Raw genomic sequence first — 21,366 nt, forward strand, 5'->3', positions numbered from 1 at the left:
AATTAGAGTATTGGATTAAACAAAGCATCCCTTTTCTTTATTGCCTTGGCTAACAGAATTCACTATACTTATGTGTCCTCATGCAGTGACTCTGAAAGTCATCTTAAGCCCCTTCCCCCTTTTAAAGAAACTTAATTGGGAAATATAGAGAAAAAAGAATACATCAGATCTCTGCTGACCATTTATAACAAAATACCTTTTCTCTAAATGAGCACTCTATAAAAGTCTGTCAAGAGTTATAATGAAAGCCTGTATCAAGTGCTTACTACTATAAGGCAGTATGTGCTCAATGGATTCTTTCATTTAGTTCTTACAACAATGACCCTAAGAATGGGTCTCCATTCTTATTTCCACTTTTGTTGTTGGTGGTGTTATTTCCACTTTATAAAGAAACTTTTCAAGTTCACTGAACTGAACGGAGAGCTAGGATCTAAACTCCAGCTATAGATGTGTCTATATGTTTTATTTTTTTAACTGACTGAGCCACCCAGTCAGTTAAATGTATTATTTAATTGACTTCTCTCTAGCAACTTAAATTATTATGCTTTATTTTTTTTAATAACTTATTTATTTCAGAGAGGGTGAGAGGGGCAGTGGAAGAGAGAGGCTTAAGCAGACTCTGCACTGAGCACAGAGCCTGACTCAGGGGTCGATCCCACAACCCTGATACCAGGAGCTGAGCTGAGACCAAGAGTCCGAAGCTTAACTGTACCACCCAGTGTCCCTGTGCCTGTGTGCTTTAATTACCACCCGCCCTTTACTCATTCTATAAGTTTTCTTTGGTGCATTGAAAGAGATGCATTATGTGTAGATTGTAACTTAGCAGTGTAACTCAATTGTTGTACTCTAAGATTATTTACTACCCAATCTGTATTCTGATTTCCCCCAGTCTCCCAACATGTCCCCCAATATATTTTAACACCAATATTTAATCCTTATTAATAGCATGTTTGATGCTATTTATAGGCCAATAATAACCAGCCATTACATCCCAACCATATATTTTTATTTTTAAATAGCATTTATAGGGCTGCCTCCTCACTCTTATTTAGGCATTTGATTTTAAGGGTAAACTTTTTTGAGATTTTAATATTTCATTTCAACTGCAAAAAGAATTTTTCCAATGTAGAGACTTCATTTTTAAACTCATACTTGCCACTATTCTTAAGTAAAAAATTCAAAGATTCTGGTATTGAATCTTCTAACTCTCTGACAAGGTAGAACTCAAAGAACAAGACTCTGGAAGGCTAGAGAGAAGTTGCTAAGGGAGACGAAGGCTGTCTCTCATAAATAAGAAATTTTGCTGAGTCACAGCTGTCCTTCTGCATTTTCAGAAAAAAATAATGCAAATTAGTGGAGCCATGTAGTCGTGAGGTCTCTGTGCCTCACAGAGCTGACTTCTGGGAAGAGGTGGTGCATTTTCAACATGGGGCTGGGAGGGGTGGTAGAGCATGTTAGCGCCATGAGCATTGTTGATTGAATATGGCAGTTATTAGGCTCTGCAGTTGCATATTCTAACGGTTGTCCTGGGGGGGAAATGTCTAAGCAGAGTTGCAGAAGCCAACTCTAGGACACGCAGTAGTCCCTCTTCCTTGTTACTCTGTGCTTTAAAAATTAAATAAAGTCAAGCGTACCATGAACATTTCCTTTCTCCTTTTCAGTTTCCTGAAGCAAAAAACAACACAGAAATTAAGGGGTTTGGAAAAAATTCCGCTGTCTTACATTAATTACAGAACTAAATATCACAAAATTATGACCTTTCTTCCCTTAATAATGTGTAACAGTGGGAATATTTAAGTCATAAAACAATTTGGGGAGAATGGTATTCTGTGCAAAGGACATCTACTACGTTCTGTAAGAGCATCATTCATTTCCAGGTTTGGGGCACATATTTTGTCAAAAAACTAGAGCCAAACCTACCTCTCCCAGGCAGTTTTGGAGAAAGAGAGGGAGTACAGGGAGAAGAGTGAGTTCCCAGAGTTAGGAATTTTGTCCACTGATGGCAGCCAGGCAAGTAGATCCCTGGAAAAAAACAGTACAGACCCCTTCCCGGCTACAGCTGTCTTATCCTCCTACTCCATCCTGCCCTTGGCTCCACACCTCTTTTTAGAGTTCCTGCAAGGATGTGGTTGGAGGGGAGGAAATTGCAGAGAAGCGAGTGGAAAAGAGCTCTTCAACACTCAGCATGAGGTGTGGGTAAGAAATCTCCTTGGGTTGACCTTACCCATTTTCTAGTCTTCTTACTTCCACTTGTTAGCTAAGTGACCTTAGAGAAGTACCCCCTTGTCCTCATCTGAAAAGTCAAAGGTTGGGATTAGAGCTAGATGATCTTCGAATGCCTTTTAACACCTGACAACTGGGGCTCTCTTCTGTAATTCTTTGGGACAGCTTGAACTTTCTTCATCCAAGACAATGCAAAGCAGCTTGTGCTTTTCATAAGGATCTGTTTTAAAAGATCCAGGTACTTTCCTTTTAAAACAACTTACTTTTCTAACTCCTAGGTTTCTTTATTATTTTTTTTTTTAAGATTTTATTTATTTGACAGAGAGAGATCACAAGTAGGCAGAGAGGCAGGCAGAGAGAGAGGAAGGGAAGCAGGCTCCCTGCTGAGCAGAGAGCCCGACGCGGGACTCGATCCCAGGACCCTGAGATCATGACCTGAGCCAAAGGCAGTGGCTTAACCCACTAAGCCACCCATGCGCCCCCATAGGTTTCTTTAAAAACAAGTATGGGGACTGATTGGTCAGAATAATGTGCTTCTAGGAATATCCAATGGTAGGAAGGTCATTGATTGATCAAATGCACTCTTGCTTTCTCCTTAAGGACTGCATATTGGCCAGAGTATGACTCCATATATTTTTCCTCCCTTCCTTCCCTCCTTCCTTTCTTTTTAATAGGCTTTAATCCACTTTCTTTTTCTTTTCTTCTCTTTTTTTTTAAGGTTTATTTATTAGAGAGAGAGAGAGAGATCACAAGCAAGGGGGAGGGATAGAGGTACAAACAGATTCCCCGCCGAGTAGGGAGCCCGATGCAGGGTTCAGTCCCAGGGTCCTGGAATCCTGACCTGAGCCGAAGGCAGATGCTTAACTGACTGAGCCACCCATGCACCCACCTTATTTTTCCTGTATAAAACTGTGGTGGCCACAGTGGGAGCCAGGGTCCTCTGCACAGACTCTGGTGTGGTTCTCTACAAGATGGTATGTGAATTCCTGATAGGGAGACTTGGTGCATACAGTCTCTTTCCAGAGGTCAGGGGTGAGATACCTGTAGGTCTTAGAAATGGCATAAAAATGACCTCGGCCAAGTTGCCCAGGGTGAGCATGCAGCCCCTGGCCGGGGTGTAGCAGTTGTTACTACTGGCCATTGTCGAAAGCTTCTTGGTCACAGGGGCTGAGGCAACCCCTCTGGGGGCAGGGATAAGGTCCACGAGCACAGAGCCATAGCAGCAGGTCACCTTGTATGGGACAGCATGGGCCTTGCCAACCTTGTTCCCCCCATGTGTGGGACAGTGTTGACCTTGTTCCCCCAGCCTCACTGCATGGGGGTGATGGATGGCCCCACGGATGGCAGTGGGGTTCTCTACCTCCTCAGAGAACTTAACACCCCGAGGTATCTATTGTGATCTTCAATGGCAACAAATGCCTTGAACCCAGTCCGCTGGCCCACACAAGGCTGCTTCCGCACAGGCATCATCTTCAAAACCCTGTCCTCGAGGGATCCTCTCAGGAAAAAAGTCAGTGTTCTCAGATTCCTTGATGAGTAAGAAGAAGAGGTAGATCTCCTCTAAGAACTTGATCTTCATGTCCTTGGCTCAGTGGTCCAGCTCAGTGACAGTGATCCTTTCCTTGTCCTCAGTCTTGACTTTGCCAGCTCTGTAGCCCTGGCCTCATTACCCCACACCCACCCCTGCAACACCATGTATCCATTTGGTGTTTTCTCTGCAAGGAAGCTACTTTCCTTTCTTTAAGCCTGATCTCAGCTAGCTCACTCTTCATCAGGACTGAGTATGGAGCTGTACAAAAGGTGAAGTAAGCTTCTCTTTCAAGACAGGAGAGTGAGCCTATGTGCATTACCTCCCTGCTAAGACTCCCCTGGAATAAAAATAAACAGGTATGGAGAAAAGTGTGTGAGGGGAAAGGATAGAAGCCAATGGAGTGGAGATTTAAAAAAAAAAAAATGTCTGAAAGATAAAAAGCGAAAAGGGAGGATTATGGTTGGATTAGGCAGAAAGTACCACAGGCTAGAATATACAAGGTAAAATGGCAATTAGAAACTTGAGAAAAAGCAAATTCTGAACATTGAAGTCACAGGCCACACATGACGCAAACTACATCTAGGCATGAATATAAGCAGTTAACAGAGTGTAAGAAAAGGCAATCCATTTGACCTTGATGCTAGAAATAGCCTAATTTGAGAGACCAAGGGGTTATAACACTGGGTTCGTGGAAAATGTCATCCTAGTATATTAATGTTGAACAATGTTCCCATTGATCATAAAATATATACAGCATATTGGCTTATTTCCATTATTTTATATTTTAATAAATTTTATCTTTTAAAACAGTTTTAGATTTACAGAAAGATATAAAGCTAGCAGAGAGTTTTCCTATTATTAACATCTTAAAGATTTTTTTTCTTGATTTATTTGACAGACAGAGATCACAAGTAGGCAGAGAAGCAGGCAGAGAGAGGGGGGGAAACAGCAGAGAGCCCGACGCAGGGCTTGATTCCAGGACCTCAAGATCATGAGCTGAGCGGAAGGCAGAGATTCAACTCCCTGAGCCACCCAGGCGTCCCTATTATTGGCATCTTATGCAAGGATTATCCATTTGTTCTAATTAACAAATGAATATTGATACATTTTCATTTACTAAAGTTCATGTTTTATCAGATTTCTTTAGTTTTTCCCCAGTGTCTTCTATTCCTATTGCATTTAGTCATCCTGTCTCTTCAGGCTCTATTTGGCTATAATAGTTTTTCCGGCTCTCCTTGTTTCTGATGACCTTGATAGGCTGAGGAGTACTGGCCAGGTATTCTGTAGAATGTCCCTCATTTGGAATTTGTCTAATGTTTCCCTTATGATTAGATTGGGGTTGTGGGTTTTGCAGGGAACACCACAAAGGTCAGTCATTTTTGTCACATCAAACCAAGAGCACGCACTATCAACATGACTTATTGACTTAGCACTCTTACTGACCTTGATAGCCTGACTGTGGCTGTGTTTGCCAGGTATTTCCAGTGTAAAGTTACCTGCTCCCCATTCACACTGTACTCTTTGGAAGAAAGTATATAGGCTTTTAACGTCTTTTTTTTCCCCCAAAGATTTTATTTATTTATCTGACAGAGAGAGAGAGAGAGCACAAGCAGGAGGAGCAGCAGGCCTCCCCACTGAGCAAGGAACCCAATGCTAGGCTCAGTCCCAGGACCCTCAGATCATGATCTGAGCTGAAGACAGACACTTAATTGACTGAGCCACCAAGGCACCCCTAAGCTTTTAACATCTAAAGTCAATCTGTAGACAAAGTAAAAAGAATATTTTGTGGTTGTAGTACAGAAGGTAAATATTAACAGTTTTGCTGGTGGTAAAGTGGTACTGACAACAATGAGAAGCAGAGGAGAAGTGGAGCCATGAGAAGGGGCACAATACCTTCCATTCATAGAAGAGGAAACGCACAGATACCCTATTAAAAGAGATAGAAATTTGAGTCCTCATTTGAAAACATGAAGATTTAGTTTTATTTTATTTTATTTTATTTTATTTATTTATTTGACAGAGAGAGATCACAAGTAGGCAGAGAGGCAGGCAGAGAGAGAGGAGGAAGCAGGCGCCCTGCTGAGCAGAGAGCCCGATGCGGGGCTTGATCCCAGGACCCTGAGATCATGACCCGAGCCGAAGGCAGCGGCTTAACCCACTGAGCCACCCAGGCACCCCTGAAAATTTAGTTTTAATAGACGAAATAAAAAGCTATTATTTCTATTGAAATTTGGAAGAGAAGGATAGTGTGAGATACATGCTTATTTTCAAACCGTGGAATCAATTGATATTCACTAAAGTTGGTAATGTAAGAGAGGTAATAGTACAGTGGAAGGAAATGCCACATGATCTTACCCCAGATGACACCAGAGTTTTCACCTGTAGAGGGGACCCAAGCTAAGCAAGGAGAAGAGGAAAGGCTGTTGCTTTTCATTGGAAGTTCTTTTATACTGTTACATTTGTTACCCTGTGCACAAATCGTTTGCTTTAAAACCAGACATGATGTTTAAGGGGATGCCGGGACTTGTACTAGATCTCCTAGTATGACCCCTTTTGCTAACCCACCTTCGGTCATCCAAACCAAGCAGTCGTTCACAGAAACCACGCTACCAGGGTTTTGTTGTGGCAGGAACCTTACTTCTGAGAAAGTAAAAGGGTAATCTTCTTAGGTCTTTGATTTGTAGGAGAGGCATTACCTTAAAAAACAACAACAACAACAACAACAACAGGAAAACAAAACAAAAAACCTCCTTTTGTTTCCCTTGAAATAAAGACTAGGAAGATTTCAGTTGCAAAAGAGAAATTGGCTTTAAGATGCATCAACTGTCTCTGGTTGAAAAGTATTGGCAGTCAGTGGAAATCCTCTGTGTTTCCTGTGTTTAGCATTTATACAACCTGTTTCAGTTTAAAAGCCCTTTACTGTCATTAGTTAATTACCTCCCAAGGGCTGCAGGGTAGTTATAGGGAATACTGGAACCAAGCCAGCTTTTAGAGCTCTTGGATGTACAAGTGTCTGTACCAGCCCAATTCAGATGTAGTTGTTACACCATTTCTACACATGGATCGATTGGTTAATGTGTGGCTATTCAATCTCTAAAGTTCCATCTCTAAACTTGACATCTTCTCAATAAGTACAAGTTACGGAAACAGAAGAGAACTTATTCCAATAGCATCTCTTGTAAGTATTTTGAAAATCAACAGTGGTAATGGTTTTAGTTTTATCATTTAATAAGATTCTCCAAAGTGAAGCCCAAGTACTGGCACTTATTAAAAGTTCCCTGGATGATTCTAGAGTAGAGCCAGGCTTGAGAACCACTGACTTAAATGGCCAATCAAAGTGCCTTCCCTTATCCCCAACAATAATTTTATCTACAAGGAAAATGAAATACAATATTTGGCTAAGGAGAACTAATTGAAATAGATGTTACATCTTGTATTATATCAAATACATATTTTACATTATAAAAGTGCTAAAGAATCTCTCTCCCTCTCTTTCTGCCCCTCCACCTCCCCATCAATAAATAAATAAATAAATGATTTTTTAAAAAGGTGCTAAAGAAATTTGGAGAACATAGAATAGTAAGTATGTAAAAATGGAACACAGAAAGAATCGCTGTTCATGTTTTACATTTTTCTTTCTGTTTTATCTCTATGCTTTGTCTTTTAAAAAATTATTGGTATTGCTGGGGCACCTGGGTGGCTCAGTGGGTTAAGCTTCTGCCTTTGGCTTGGGCTGTGATCTTGGGGTCCTGGGATCAAGCCCCACGTTGGGCTCTCTGTTTGGTGGGGAGCCTGCCCCGCCCCCCGCCTACTTGTGATCTCTGTCAAATAGATAAATAAATAAAATCTTAAAAAATTAAAAAATTTATTGGCATTGCTGTTATCAGATTCCATAAAAATTTTTGCATCTTGTTTTTCAAGTTTGCCATCATAATAAGCATTTTCCACTGTTCTGTGCCTTAAAAGATCATCTCTAAAGACAAAATCTACTGAAATGAGGCAAACAGGGGGATTTATAACCACAATTGACCCAAAATAGAAATTCGGGTACTTTCAAAGAGGCTCCCAGGCATATTCTCTACCCCATGTCTCTTTAGAACACTTCAGACCAGCAGGAACTAGATAGACACGTGCTCCGCTTCTGTTGTCAAACCTTGACTATATTTGGTGTGTGGTGCCCTCTACTGGGTGTCCTGGGACTGTGCCCTTTTTTTGCTGATAAACTGTTGGCTAAGGAAGGGGTTAGATTGTATGTGTACATGGCTGAATTTCGTTTGTTTTTATTTTTTATTTATATTTGTTTCCCTAATATAGAATTGAAGTTATTTAAGTATAGGATCTGACTGCGGATCTGTTTTCTTTTTATTCCAACAACATTTTTTTTTTTTTTATGATTTTATTTATCAGAGAGAGAGAGGGAGAGCAAGCACAGGCAGACAGAATGGCAGGCAGAGGCAGAGGGAGAAGCAGGCTCCCCGCTGAGCAAGGAGCCCGATGTGGGACTCGATCCCAGGACTCCGGGATCATGACCTGAGCCGAAGGCAGCTGCTTAACCAACTGAGCCACCCAGGTGTCCCATCCAACAACATTTTAAAGTCTACCATGTGCCAGGTATGGTGCTAGCACAAAGATGACATCTTCACCTTCAGGTGGCTCATAATCTAGTGGGAGAGTCACAGTCAGGTGGGATAACCTACTTACTGAGTCCTGGACAGTCCTATGGGAGAACTTGACTCCATGTAGATCCTGGCTCTCCTCTCTCCTCAATGAAGCACACAGCTTTGGGAGAGACACATGTACCAGAACCAGGAAGAAAGGGGACACCTTCCTAGCAGGGCAGATCCACCAAATCAATTCTGGCAATCAGTGGAGTTGACAGATGACACAGACAGCTTGCTTTACATTTACTTAGAAGATTAAAATTTATGGTGGGCTAAACACATTAAGAAGATAAAATGAGTGACAATAACTCAGATATTTAATTGAGCCCCTAGAAGGGAATAAACCTAATTTTCATAGAAATGTATATTTTATATAATACATACCTAAGGAAGAAAGGTAACACTTACATTTTGAAGATTTTTTTTTTGTAAGATTTTATTTATTTATTTGAGAGACAGAGATCACAAGCAGACAGAGAGGCAGGTAGAGAGAGAGGAGGGAAGCAGGCTCCCCGCTGAGCAGAGAGCCCGATGTGGGGCTCTATCCCAGGACCCTGGGATCATAACCTGAGCCGAAGGCAAAGGCTTTAACCCACTGAGCTACCCAGGTGCCCCTGTATTTTACTTTTAATGGAGGGAAAGAGAGAGGTGGGGAAAGGAGTAGAAGGAAAGGGAAAGAATCTTAAGCAGGCTCTATGCCCAGAGTGGAGCCCAATATGGGGCTTGATCTCATGACCCTGAGATCATGACCTCAGCCGAAATCAAGAGTGGGTCCCTTGGGGCACCTGGGTGGCTCAGTGGGTTAAGCCTCTGCTTTCGGCTCAGGTCATGATCTCAGGGTCCTGGGATCGAGCCCCACATTGGGCTCTCTGCTCAGTGGAGAGCCTGCTTTCTCCTCTTTCTCTGCCTGCCTCTCTGCCTACTTGTGATCTCTTTTTCTCTCTGTCAAATAAATAAATAAAATCTTAAAAAAAAAAAAAAGAAAAAAAGAAAGCACAGGACAAAGTGGGGAATCTCTAAAGCAGTCATGATCCCTTCTTTGCTGTATATTCTCTTTGACTGCGTTAGGTACTGTTACACAAGATGGTCTGAAGATTGGCAAAATCTCTCTTCTTTTTTACCTGAGCACCTTGATGATGACATTGGGTGTACAAGGTTGGCTCCATACAACAATAGACCTAAGCATGACTGTATAATATTTGTCAGGAATATAGAGACAACAATTGCTCATTGCACAGTCTTGGACAAGTAACTTAATTTTTCTCTTTAACTTCCTTCATTTGGAAAGGATATAATCTAGCTTATTGTAAGGAGGAGAACTAAGGCATGTAAAAGCTTCTATCAAAATATTTGGCACATAATAGCTGCTCAGCAGAGCATGATTGAGATGCATGTGTGTGCTCTGGAGCCAGGCTTCTTGCGTTTGAATCTTGGCTCTACTTTTTGTTTCAGTGGTGTGACCTTGGGCAAGTAACTTTACCTTTCTGGGTCTCAGTTTCCTTATCAGTAAAGTGGGTGACAGTACTACCTACATTTTGGGTAGATAAAATGAGTTAACACATGTAAAGTGCTTTGAAACATTTATTTATATATAGGGTTTAATAAAAGCTAATTATTATTTTAATTGCTATTCCTTTGAGCTTCGAGAGACACCTGCATCTTTTCGAAGTTGCGTATTAAAATCAGAGACATCATCTTGTCCTATGTATAAAACACAACCATTCAGTGCTATCCACACCAGCTGTTTTCAGCAGCTTTCTATTGCCATGGGCTCTGTAACCAGCTCTCCTTTGATAAGTCCCACAGTAGGAATTACTTTGTTTACTTAAATTTGGTTGCTTTACTTTAAGATGGTCATTTTCAGTTCTTGACCTCCCTGAGTATTTATGAATTCCCTAAAGAACATGAGAAGGAAGAAAGAGTTATTTGGAGCAAATCAGGAAAGCATCGTGAAATTAGGACTCCCCTTTGTCACCCCATAGTCACTTACTCTCCAAAATCATAAAATCATAGGATGCTGTGATTTTTTTTTTTTTTTTTCAGGTGAAGCTCTGGGCATTTAATTTCAGTCTCATTAGGGCTTTTCTTCAGTGGTGATTTTGTTGTCTCTCCTTAACACACAGTGCCAATGTGCTACCTATAGGTCACCTAAAAATGGTACAAAGGAGGGTCTCCGAAGAATCTGAATAAAGAGTTAGACAAGGTTATAACTAACTCACTACAAGAATCCAACTATGCTAATCGCTATCAAGGTGACATGGAGGGAAGGGGTTTAAAAAGAGGTCCCGTGACTATTGAACCTTGAAGAATGGCAGATGAGGAGAGGGACCGCAATAGAAATGGAGAGAACAAGGTGAGCAGGGGCTTGTGAAAATGCATGGCTTGTCTGGAGAGCAGCAGATGGTTCTGTGTTGCTGGAGCAGAAGGTGTGTGGGTGGGGGCTTAGGAGAGGAGGAACAGAGGCCCCTGTTTCCTCAGGGGGTCCACTTACCCAGTTCTCCGGTTCTAGGGAAGGAGGTGGTGGGGCTTCTCTGACAGCTCCCTCAGGATCAGGTCTTAGGGGTAGCTCCCCATCGCCTCCTTCTCTCTGCAGGCTTCTCTTGACCTCACACCACATATCCTTTTAACCGCTGCACTTAAAACAAAACAAAACAAAACATAGTCTCTTCTCTTTTCCAATAGGCTTTGCTGGCCTGGTGTTGACTAACCTGCCACCTATTGTGAAATGAATGGAAGATGTAAGGGCCTAAGACTTCGGCAAAACACTGGCCCCTCAGGATAAAAATCTAAGCCTAAGCAAGTGGGAACAAGCCCAGGAGCCTGGATAGTTTCTGGGGAATAAGAAAGAGATAACAACGAAGGAAGAAAATGATGTTTGGCACATGGTTGGTGCTCAATCAATATTTGTTCGATGCAGAAATTAAGGGATGACTTGATGGACTGTCAGGTATTGCAAGGTGTCTCAGGTATTGCCACCTCTGTCAGAAACTTCCTATTTGGGAAAGAAGAAGGGTGGGGAGAAGATATCTGTGTATTCTGGCTCTCCAAGCATTTGTTCTGAGGCCAGATTTCTTCTGGAGTGAGGAGTTCCTTGACCAGCAGTTTTCTCTTTCAGAAAAGAAAGAAGTGTATGTATGTGTGTGTGTGTGCATGCGTGCATGCAAGCACATACAAATAATACACAAATACAAACGGTGACCCAATTATTTATTCCTTACATTCACGACAAGACCTGAATACCACAGGTTAGAAACCATCCCTTTGCCATGATGCCAAAAAAAAAAAAAAAAAAAGTAAAAAACGTCAAGAGTGCTCACTTGGACTTGATAAACATATGTGCTCAGCACTTAGGATACAAAGATGACTTGGTTCTAAGCTCAAAGGGCTTTTAATGTGGATAGACATAAAGCCAAACAGAGTATTTAATGCAAGGGAGATAGTGTTCTATCAGCGCTTAGCCCAGGGCCTTGCTACTGCGAGTATGGTTGGACCAGCAGCAGCAGCAGCAGACTCTTTGGCTCCAACCCAGACTGACTGAATGTGAATCTGAGTTTTAATGAGATTGCTAGGTGAGTCATTTAAGTACTGGCCTAGTGTGTGGGGATGGGATGTGGGAGCATTTCTTAGAGGAAGTAAATCCTGAGCTATGTTTTAAGAATGAGTAGGATTCACTGGGTGGTATAACAAGCAGCTAGAAAAGAGTAAGTAAAAGTTTAGGGGCATGAAGAAGCGTAGGGATGTTTGGGGACTTAAAATTGCTCACCAAAAAGGAGACAGTACGGGAGAGGAGGAGGGAGAAATGGAGGAAGATGGCCGCTTAGGCAGTGGCCAGATCCTGCTGCACGTGCTCTAGGTTTCAGAGCTTGGCCTTGGCCTAATCCATAATAAAGACCCATGATGATGACATGTTCAGATTTGTGTTTAGAACACTGCAGCCCTGAGAAGCCTGAGAAGGTCAAGGTCAATGGGCAGAAAAATGATTTAGGACGCTACAGCAATAGTGTGGGAGGGAGAGAATCAGAGTTGTGCAGGTACTGTAGGTAGTGCTGTGGGAATGGAGAGAAGGAACACGTTTAAGAAATTTTAAGAGGTAATAAGCAGATGAAAGACTTCAGTGTGGTTGGGGGAGGGAGGATGGGAGAAGCCTGTGTCTTGATGAGATGAATCGTGCAGGCTTCCGGCTAGGATTAGTGAGTGGTTGCTCAGGACACCACTAAAGGAGATGAAAGAATAGAGGAGGATGAACAGGTTTGAGAAGGAAAATTATGAGTTCAGTTTTCAACATGTTCAGCTCAGGTGAATAGAAAACATGTATAGGAGGGAGAAAAAAAAAAAAGAAGAGAATAAGGGTGGAGAACTGTGTGAATCAATTGGGGTGGAGAAGGAAAGTGGTGAGGAAGAAACAATGCCCTGTGAAGATTTGGGGCTATAGTAATGCACATAATGTATCTGCAATTTTGTTTTCCAGTCCTATTTCCACAGGCTGCTGTTATGGAACTTGGTTCCAGCAACTGATTGGACCCTAAAGAAGAGAAAATGGTTTTGATTCATGGTTTCCCATCTTGTGATCAACCCATTGTTGACACTATTTGCTCTACTACAAAAGGAAAAAAAAAAAAAGGAAAGAAAGAAAGAAAAGAAAAAAAAGGGGTGCCAGGGTGGTTGGGTCGTTCGGCATCTGCCTGGGATAGAGCCCACATCCGACTCCATCTTCAATGGAAGATCTGCTTCTCCCTCTCTCACTCCCCGGCTTGTGTTCCCCCTCCAGCTGCCTCTCTGTCAAAGAAATAAATAAAATCTTAAAAAAAAAAAAAAAAAAGAAAAGAAAGAAAAAAAATTAACCTGGAGTTAAGCTGCTGCAGAATCAGAACGAACATTTTTTTTTTTTCCCATATTGCCCTGTGGGGTGAACAATTTTGCCCACTTTCCCAACACTACTTCCAAAGTGGCAGTAACACGATAGCAATATGTGTGAGGGTTTGTGCATGGTCATTCTTCAAGCTCTTGGCGACTTCTGTCACAAATCTTCCCTGTCATTGAAATTTTACAGCCCCTTTTTATTTTGCACCTTAAAATTCAGAAACTGGTAATAACTTGTCTTGGCTCATTCCCGTAATTATTTCCTATTCAGCAATCTGTTCTCCTCGGCTCACACAGTTGTCAAAATCGTCCCGGGCTTATGCCTCTCCACAGCAAAAAGCCCGTTAAGTACTTGAACATTTTCCGCACAGTCGTCACCAGCCAATAAAAAGCAAAAGGTCGGCACGTGGTGTATTAGTTTGGGCAGGAGGAAGGTATTCCGATCCAATCCTTTCGCTCTTGCCAGGATCAAACATGGCGGGCCGCCGCCAGAACTTCCCGAACACCCAGTTCGCTTTCCCGTGACCCCAGTCAGTCTTCCGCGCTCCTCTTTCCACCTTCCTTCCTCCTCCGACGCTCGGAGAGGGTCAGCACCCCGGAGCGTGACAGCCGACCTGCTTCCCGCCCCCACCAGAGAGCCCGCCCACCAGCCCGCGCCAACCAATCGCAGGCCGCGCTGCTGCCGCTGGCAGCGCCGGCCGACCCCGCCCCTCCGCCTCACTGTGGCCTGCGGCTCCCGGGCCGGTAGCGCCGCTTTCCGTCGCGCGGACTGGTGGTGTGGAACCGCGGGTCCCGGGTGTTCGCCGCCTGCCACAGTTCTGCCCAGCGCCGCCGAGCCGGTGAGCCCCGAGCCTCCGCCATGGACTTCGAGGACGGTAAGCAGAGCTTCTGGCTGGTCGCCGCGGCGGACGGGAGGCGGGGTGGCCGCCCCGGGGGTCTGTTTACGGTCTCAAGATGGCCGTGTGGGCTTTGTTCTGCGGGCCCGGAGGCCGCCCGCCCGCCGCGGGCCCAGTGCCCGGAATCGGCCTGTGTGGGGACCCGCGCGCCCTGTCGCGCCGGCCCGGCGCCCACTGCCGCCGGAGACCTGGGAGTTCCGTGCCGGCCTCGGTGCGGGGAAGGGCGCGCCCAAAGCGCCACGGCCTCCGGAGTGGGGCCCAGACTCGCGCCCCGGACTGGCCCCGGCCGCGGTGCGTGGAAATTGCCCCGGCGCCTCCAGTTCCTCGGTGTCGGGCAGAGAGGAGAGTGGGGCCTCCCCCGCCTCGTCTCGCGTCCGCCCCACGGGGCGGCGACCCAGCTCGTCCGTTTCGTAAATCCTCTACCCGGTGGCTTCTTAGCAATTTTCAGAGGCCCGATCGCAGTAAGATTTCTTGGCTTCGTTTAAGCTGAGTTTAAAGGGCGTCTGTAAGTGACAAGTACAGGTAGATATCTGTACAGCATGGAAATAAGCTGTTCCCCTTTGGCAAGCTAGGATGTTTATCCACCAGAATTGCCTGGTCGTTAATCCCTAATCTGAAATACTTCTGTGAACCAAAGCATTTTTCTTCTGGATTGTGTATGGCTGGGACTTAAGTTAGTCAGAATTCTGGCCCAGCATCCCATGCCCTTCAAATTCAGTTCTGTGCCCAGCCGCCTGGGTTAGACTTCCCGTTTAAATCAACTGTAATTCAGCAATGCCTTTCAGTCGTCTCTCACGCTGGTTCTGTAAACCATTTTCACGGGCTCACAAAGTAAAATGAATTTGGTCTTCACCTTGTCTTCGGAACTTGCCTAACTTTTATAGGAATCGGCGTCAGAATGCGTCCCTCATGACAGCATTAGGGAAGGGGAAGAAGGGTTTGAATGGTTAAACTGGACCTAATCCTGAGTAGCCAGACGTTTCTAATAAAACAGATCGACTAACTAGTTGTAAGTCACATACCCAGCCAAAACCCAATCTTCTTTAACATTGTAGTTCGTGTGATCTCAGCATGTGAGTCTGACTAGATGATCTTTTGATCTTTGATTTGATTTCATGCCACAAAGAATTAAAGCGGCCAAATCTAAGTATGTGAAAGGATACTAGAATAACCCTTTTCTGAATCCTTTTAAATTACTTTCAAATAGGAAGTTCAGCTCTTAAGAGTAGCACACTGATGTTTTTGTTTGTTTTGGTTAGACGGTGATTTTGATATAGATACCTTTAAACTATGAATATTTGAGTGCCAAAGCTAGGAATGAAACTTAAAAAAAAATACATGATTGTGTTTTCATGCCAAGGTTTAATGACACCCAAGGTACAGCAGCAGCCCCTAGTTGGGGGGAGGGAACAATGGGAGTGGTGTCTCCCCGCCCCCCCCCCCCCCCCCCCCCCCCCGGAGGATCCCTTTTCTTTTTTTTTTTTTTTTTAAGATTTTATTTATTTATTTGACAGAAAGAGATCACAAGCAGGCAGAGAGGCAGGCAGAGAGAGAGGAGGAAGCAGGCTCCCCGCTGAGCAGAGAGCCCGATGCGGGCCTCGATCCCAGGACCCTGAGATCATGACCTGAGCTGAAGGCAGCGGCTTAACCCACTGAGCCACCCAGGCGCCCGAGAATCCATTTTCTGTAGAGAATTGAAAAACAATAAAACTTAGTATGTTTGCTTTTATTGTCACCATGTGCCCACAATTCCAAACAGTGTCAGTAATAAAATTATAAACAGTGTCAGTGAGAAAATACTCCCCTTCTCTCTTGCTTCCTCTTCGCCTATCCTGCTATATTTGGGAGTGGAATTTGACTAACAGTATATCTGAATCTAATCCTATGTAGTGTAGCTAGATTCTGTTGTAACCGAGTGATTACTATATTAATTTCCTTTCTTTTAGTATTTATGGTAAAATTAATTAAAGAATTTAATGATTATCAAGTCAGTTTTGACAGAAATTGCCAATATGGTTTTTGGTGATGCCACATCCTGGATAGATAGGCACAGATGTACATATGTGCATATGCATTCTGCAGTAAGATCTTGAAAACCTTAGAGAGCAAATAGGTAAAAGAACTATATTAACTTTGAAAAAATTAAGTTACATAGAATCAATTCTCAGGTGGCCCTTTTTGCAATGGTTGATACATAATTTAATCTATCTGGCTTCCCTTTGTTACCCTGTATATATCAGTACTGGAATCCTCTTTTGGCAGTTATTATATATTAGGTTTTATAAGCTAATTTTTACATTATTGTAATTTGGATGATAAACCTGCCTCTTGGGGAGATAGTGAAGAGGAAAAGATCCTATGTTTTCCCATATAAAATATTTGTAATTATTTATACCCCATTTTTACAGATAAGTGAGTTAATGAGATTTTTAGAAATTGTGTTTGATTTGAATAGATGAGTATGTAATTTCAGATTTTTGCCAATATTGTACTAATTCCTTTCTGTTAAATGTGTCTTCATAGATTACACACACTCTGCTTGCAGAAATACTTATCAGGGCTTTAATGGTGAGTATCCTCTTTCGTTTGTTCTTAAATGTGTTAAGGGAATGCATTTCAGTTTTTCTCTACACACACACAAAGTAACAATATAAAAAGTCAGTTCTACCTTGTTTCAGTCATTGTGTTGTCTCTTGATGTATCACTGCTCTGTGTTAATGTTGTCATACTATGTATAGTATTTGAATTAGGGAATTTGGGATCAGAAAAAGTTAGGACTATTCAGATTAGTTTGACTCTTTGTTTTATTTGAATTATGATTTCTTTAATTTATTCCAAAAGGCCTTGACTGCATTCTGAATGATGAGTTACAAGAAACTAGCTGAGTTATTTTTGCCGAGGGAGAGGCTTTGGTATTGAATAATGTAGATTAAGTAGATTATTGGCTTGGTTTTACATTCCTTCTAATGTAATACATTTTGACCTTGTTTTTGAGGTCATTTGCTTTAGTGTGTCAGAATGTGTTAGTATATAAAGAGCTGTCTAGAGGAGCACATAAAGAAGCCTGATTATTTATTGACTTGAGTGTGACGTTAGAATTGTGACTACAGAACTAGATAAAATCAGAAGAGGTATGCAGAATACAATTGGATGTTATTTTGATAGTTATTAAAGTTAAGACTCTGCCAGTCAGGATGATAACATAAAAGAATGTGGAACAATTCAGTGAGGTTAAAAAAGGACCCGAGAGTGGAAGTAAATATCCTGATTGCCAGAAAATGGAAAATTCAACTGTTGTACAGAATATAATATATTCATTAAATAAAACTGAAGCAAATGTATTCCTAAATAAAGCTGTGCCATTTTGTGAAAATAATTACTATCCAATTATTTTCTTTGTATCATCTCTAAGAGTTTAGAGAAACTTTATACTTGATGTGAGCTAGAAAGGCTCAAGATATGGGAAGGGGTTGGGATGTATTGAATGCTGGAGAATATAGTTTTGTTTTGTTTTTTTAACTTTTATTTTTAAGTAATTTCTACATCTAGCCTGGGGCTGGAACTTACAGCCCCGAGATCAGGAGTTAAACCCTCTACCAACTGAACTGGTCAAGCTCCCCTGAAGAATATAGTTTCTTTCTTTGTTTTTTGTTTTTTTAAAGATTTTATTTATTCATTTGAGTGAGAGAGAGAGTATGCACAAGTCGGGGGAGAGGTAAAAGGAGAGGGAGAAGCAGACTCCCCCACTGAGTTGGGAACCCAGTGGATTGGGAGGGGGCTCCATCCCAGGACCCAGAGATCAGGACTCAAGTTGAAAGCAGACGCTTAGCCCACTAAGCCACTCAGGTGCCGTTTTGAATAGGAGAGTGACATAATAATATTAGCAAAGGAAGTTTAATTTGTATCCATACTTAGGTAGGTTGAAAACTGGAAAGTTAGGAGTGCTTGGCTGGTTCATTCAGTCAGTAGAGCATGTGACTCTTGCTCATGGATTGTAGGTTCAAGCCCCACATTTGGTGTAGAGATTACTTAAAAATAAAACCTTAAAAAAAAACTAAAACAGAAAATTAGCTAAAAAACATTTCATAAATTTGGTTGTTAAGATTTAAAGACCCTGAACTTGGAAGATGACAAAATTAATTTTTTATTTAAAGATTTTATTTATTTACTTGAGGGAGAGAGCACAAGTAGGGGAGAGGGGCAGAAGGAGAGGGAGAAGCAGACTCCCCACTGAGCAGGGAGCCTGAGTTGGAGTTAGATCCCAGAACCTCAGGACAATGACCTGAGTCAAAGGCAGATGCTTAACTGACAGAGTCACCCAGGCACCCAACAATAATAATTTTTTAAAATATTAAGATGTTTCTAGAGAAAATTAGAGAACTTGTAAGCTGACTAGTAGTGAGTAGAAAATTGAGAAGGACGAATAAAAATGGGTCCAAGATTTTAAACTGGAATGAGTAGGACTAATACTTTTACCAAAGAGAGATATTTGGAAAGATAGAAGGCTTCATTTTCTAGTAGTGTTTACCAAAGAGTTGGGACTTACTGTCTAAATGTAGGACTTTGAAATGCAGAATCATACCAGGCCAGAAGTTTGTTCTCTTAATGTACAGTCATCATGCTATATACGTAATATCCCTGTAACTTACTTTTTTATAGCTGAATATTTGTACCTCTTGATTCCCTTTGCCCAATCCATCCTCCTCTTTATAACTACCAGTTTGTTCTTTATATCAATAAGCTTGTTTTTGTTTGTTTTGTTTGTTTAGATTCCACATACATGTGAAATCATACAGTCTTTGTTTTTCTTTGTAACTTATTTCACTTAGCATAATGCTCTCAAGGTTCATTAATGTTGTTGCAGATAGTAAGATTCCATTCCTTTTTATGGCTTGAGTCTTGTTCATTGTATATGTGTACCCATCTTCTTTATCTAGTCATTCTTCAGGGGGGCCTTAGGTTGTTTCCATATCTTAGCTATTGTAAATAAAGCTGTAGTGAACATAGGGGTACATACATCTTTTTGGATTCATGTCTTACTAATGTTACGATTTTCATTTTTTTCTCTTAATAGAAGTTCCAACATTGTGATTGTTAGATTCCTCTGGAGAGGTTTTTCAAAGTATATCTGTTCAGGTCAAAGCCTAGTCCTCTTGAATCTTAGTTTTAGACAAGTGGTCCCTGGTTATGCATGTTATAAAAAAGTACTCTGAATGATTTTGGAATGCAGTGCTGGTTAAAGATTGTTTTTGACAATTATTTTGAGGTCTAGGTTATCTACATTTTACAAATGAGGAACTTATTTTCAGAGACATAATTTGACTTCATTTAACAAATATTTCTTGAGTGAATGCTGTGTATCAGATACTATTTTAGGAGCCCATATTTTTGCTCTTGGAGGGAGCATGCAATCTAGTACGGTGAAATGGAAAGTAAACAAGATAAAGAAGTAACATATGTTGTATGTTAGATGGTAATAATTGTTTAGGAGAAAAATGACAGAGGGGAGGGGTGGTAGTGGTGGTGGTTTGGTTGTGTGTGTGTGTGTGTGTATATGTGTTGGGGAAGGACTTATTAAGGAGGTGACATTTGAGCACAGATTTGAGGAGGTGAGGATGCAATCCATGGGGCTGTCTAGAGGAAAATGCTGTAGACTTTAAAAAATGAAAGTTGTGTAGTTACCAAATGAAGCCAACGATACAATTAATTGTTAGCATTGTATTTTTCAGTGACTGAGATGAAGTAAAAGGTACTGGAAAATATGTCAAGTTCCAAATTTCCTCCATATCATTTCTTAGAAGGAAGTTTTATTTCCAGTGTTTCCATGTTTCTTTCCTGCTTCATAATAACTTCTTATATAAATAGGTGACAAAAAAGAGAGAGCATTCCAGATAGAGGGAAAGCAGGAATAAAGGTAGAGTTGAGTGCATTATGGTTCAGAGAGACTTAAGAATAGTATTTTGTTTTTTGTTTTGTTTTTTCTAAGTAGGCTCCATGCCCAGTGTCGAGCCCAGCATGAGGCTTAAACTCATGATCCTGAGATCAAGACCTGGATGCTTACCTAAGAGCCACCCAGGCTCTCCTACCCTAGACTTAAGAATGTTTTGACTAGAGCATATGATACTTGCCAAACATTCTTAAGACAAGGTTAGAGTAGTGAGATTTGAGCCAAAGGCATTGGAAAATCAAAGATAATTTGTTTATATCTAAGAGAGAGAGTAGGAAATAAAGACTTGAAAGAATGGAGGGATTGAGAGGTACAGTTACAGAGAAGAATGTGCCAGGCAGAGAGAGCAGTAGGTGCCAAAATGGATGTATATTTATTATATTTCTAGGGACAGCAAGGGGCCTAGTATACCTGGAGTGGAGTGGTAAGGGTTTGGAATAGCAGATGATGAAGTTAAGAAGTGATGGGCTGGATTATATAGGGCAAGATTTCTCAACTTCAGCAGTATTGACATTTTTGACTAGATAATTCTCTGTTTATGGGGGATGTCTTGTGCATTTTAGACTGTTTAGCTGTATCCTTAGCTTTTGCACTAGATGTGAGCAGCACCCACCCTTCAGTTTTGACAACCAAAAGTGCTTTCAAGCATTGTCAGATGTCTCTCCCCTGGAGGGCAAAATTGTCCTTGGTTCAGAGCCACTGTATAGGGCCTTACAGATTATTTAAGGCCTTGGCTTTTACTTTGAGTAAGATGGGAAGTCACTAGAAGTTACTAAGCATTGAATATGATTTAAACTTAGACTTTAACAGAATTATTTTGGCTGTTTTCTTCAGAATAAAAAGAAAGGGAGGAAAAGTGGAAGTAGGAAAACTAGTTAGGAGGCTGCTGCAGTAATGTAAGGGAGATGCTTGTGGCCTGTAGCAGGATGCCCGTAGTGTGGATTTTGATGAAAAGTGGTCCCATTGAAGACTTAGTGTCATACAACTCTAAGTCTTTTGATCCTAAGTCAGATATTTTTTCCTGTTATACTCCTCAGGGACTTCCTTGTGATTTAATTGTAACTGAGTTGTAACATTTGTTGAGCTTATTTGTATGACAGAGTGATCAAAACAATGGAATAGTTTTTTTTTTTAAAGATTTTATTTATTTATTTATTTGAGAGAGTAAGAGAGAGCCTGAGAGGGGAGAAGATCAGAGGGAGAAGCAGACTCCCTGCGGTGCTGGGAGCCTGATGTGGGACTAGATCC

General features: G+C 41.7%; 1 protein-coding gene and 1 pseudogene across 2 annotated transcripts in view; one reads left to right on the forward strand and one right to left on the reverse strand.

Annotated features, from left to right (window-relative positions):
* Positions 1-2,257: 2,257 nt before the first annotated feature.
* On the reverse strand, positions 2,258-3,995 carry LOC132001548 (small ribosomal subunit protein uS5-like; annotated as a pseudogene).
* A 9,749-nt stretch (positions 3,996-13,744) lies between these two features.
* Positions 13,745-21,366, forward strand: part of ZNF326 (zinc finger protein 326) — a 38,345-nt gene continuing 30,723 nt past the window's right edge. Inside the window, exons 1-2 of one of the 2 annotated variants that reach the window (XM_059375351.1) lie at positions 13,745-14,150; positions 16,695-16,739. In XM_059375351.1, the coding sequence (XP_059231334.1) occupies positions 14,135-14,150; positions 16,695-16,739 (61 nt within the window). In that variant the 5' untranslated portion in view covers positions 13,745-14,134. The remainder of the gene's footprint in view (positions 14,151-16,694; positions 16,740-21,366) is intronic. The other variant, XM_059375352.1, reaches the window with a different exon arrangement.

This window comes from Mustela nigripes, chromosome 14 (assembly GCF_022355385.1).
Source record: "Mustela nigripes isolate SB6536 chromosome 14, MUSNIG.SB6536, whole genome shotgun sequence".
In the NCBI taxonomy this organism is placed as follows: Eukaryota; Metazoa; Chordata; class Mammalia; order Carnivora; family Mustelidae; genus Mustela; species Mustela nigripes.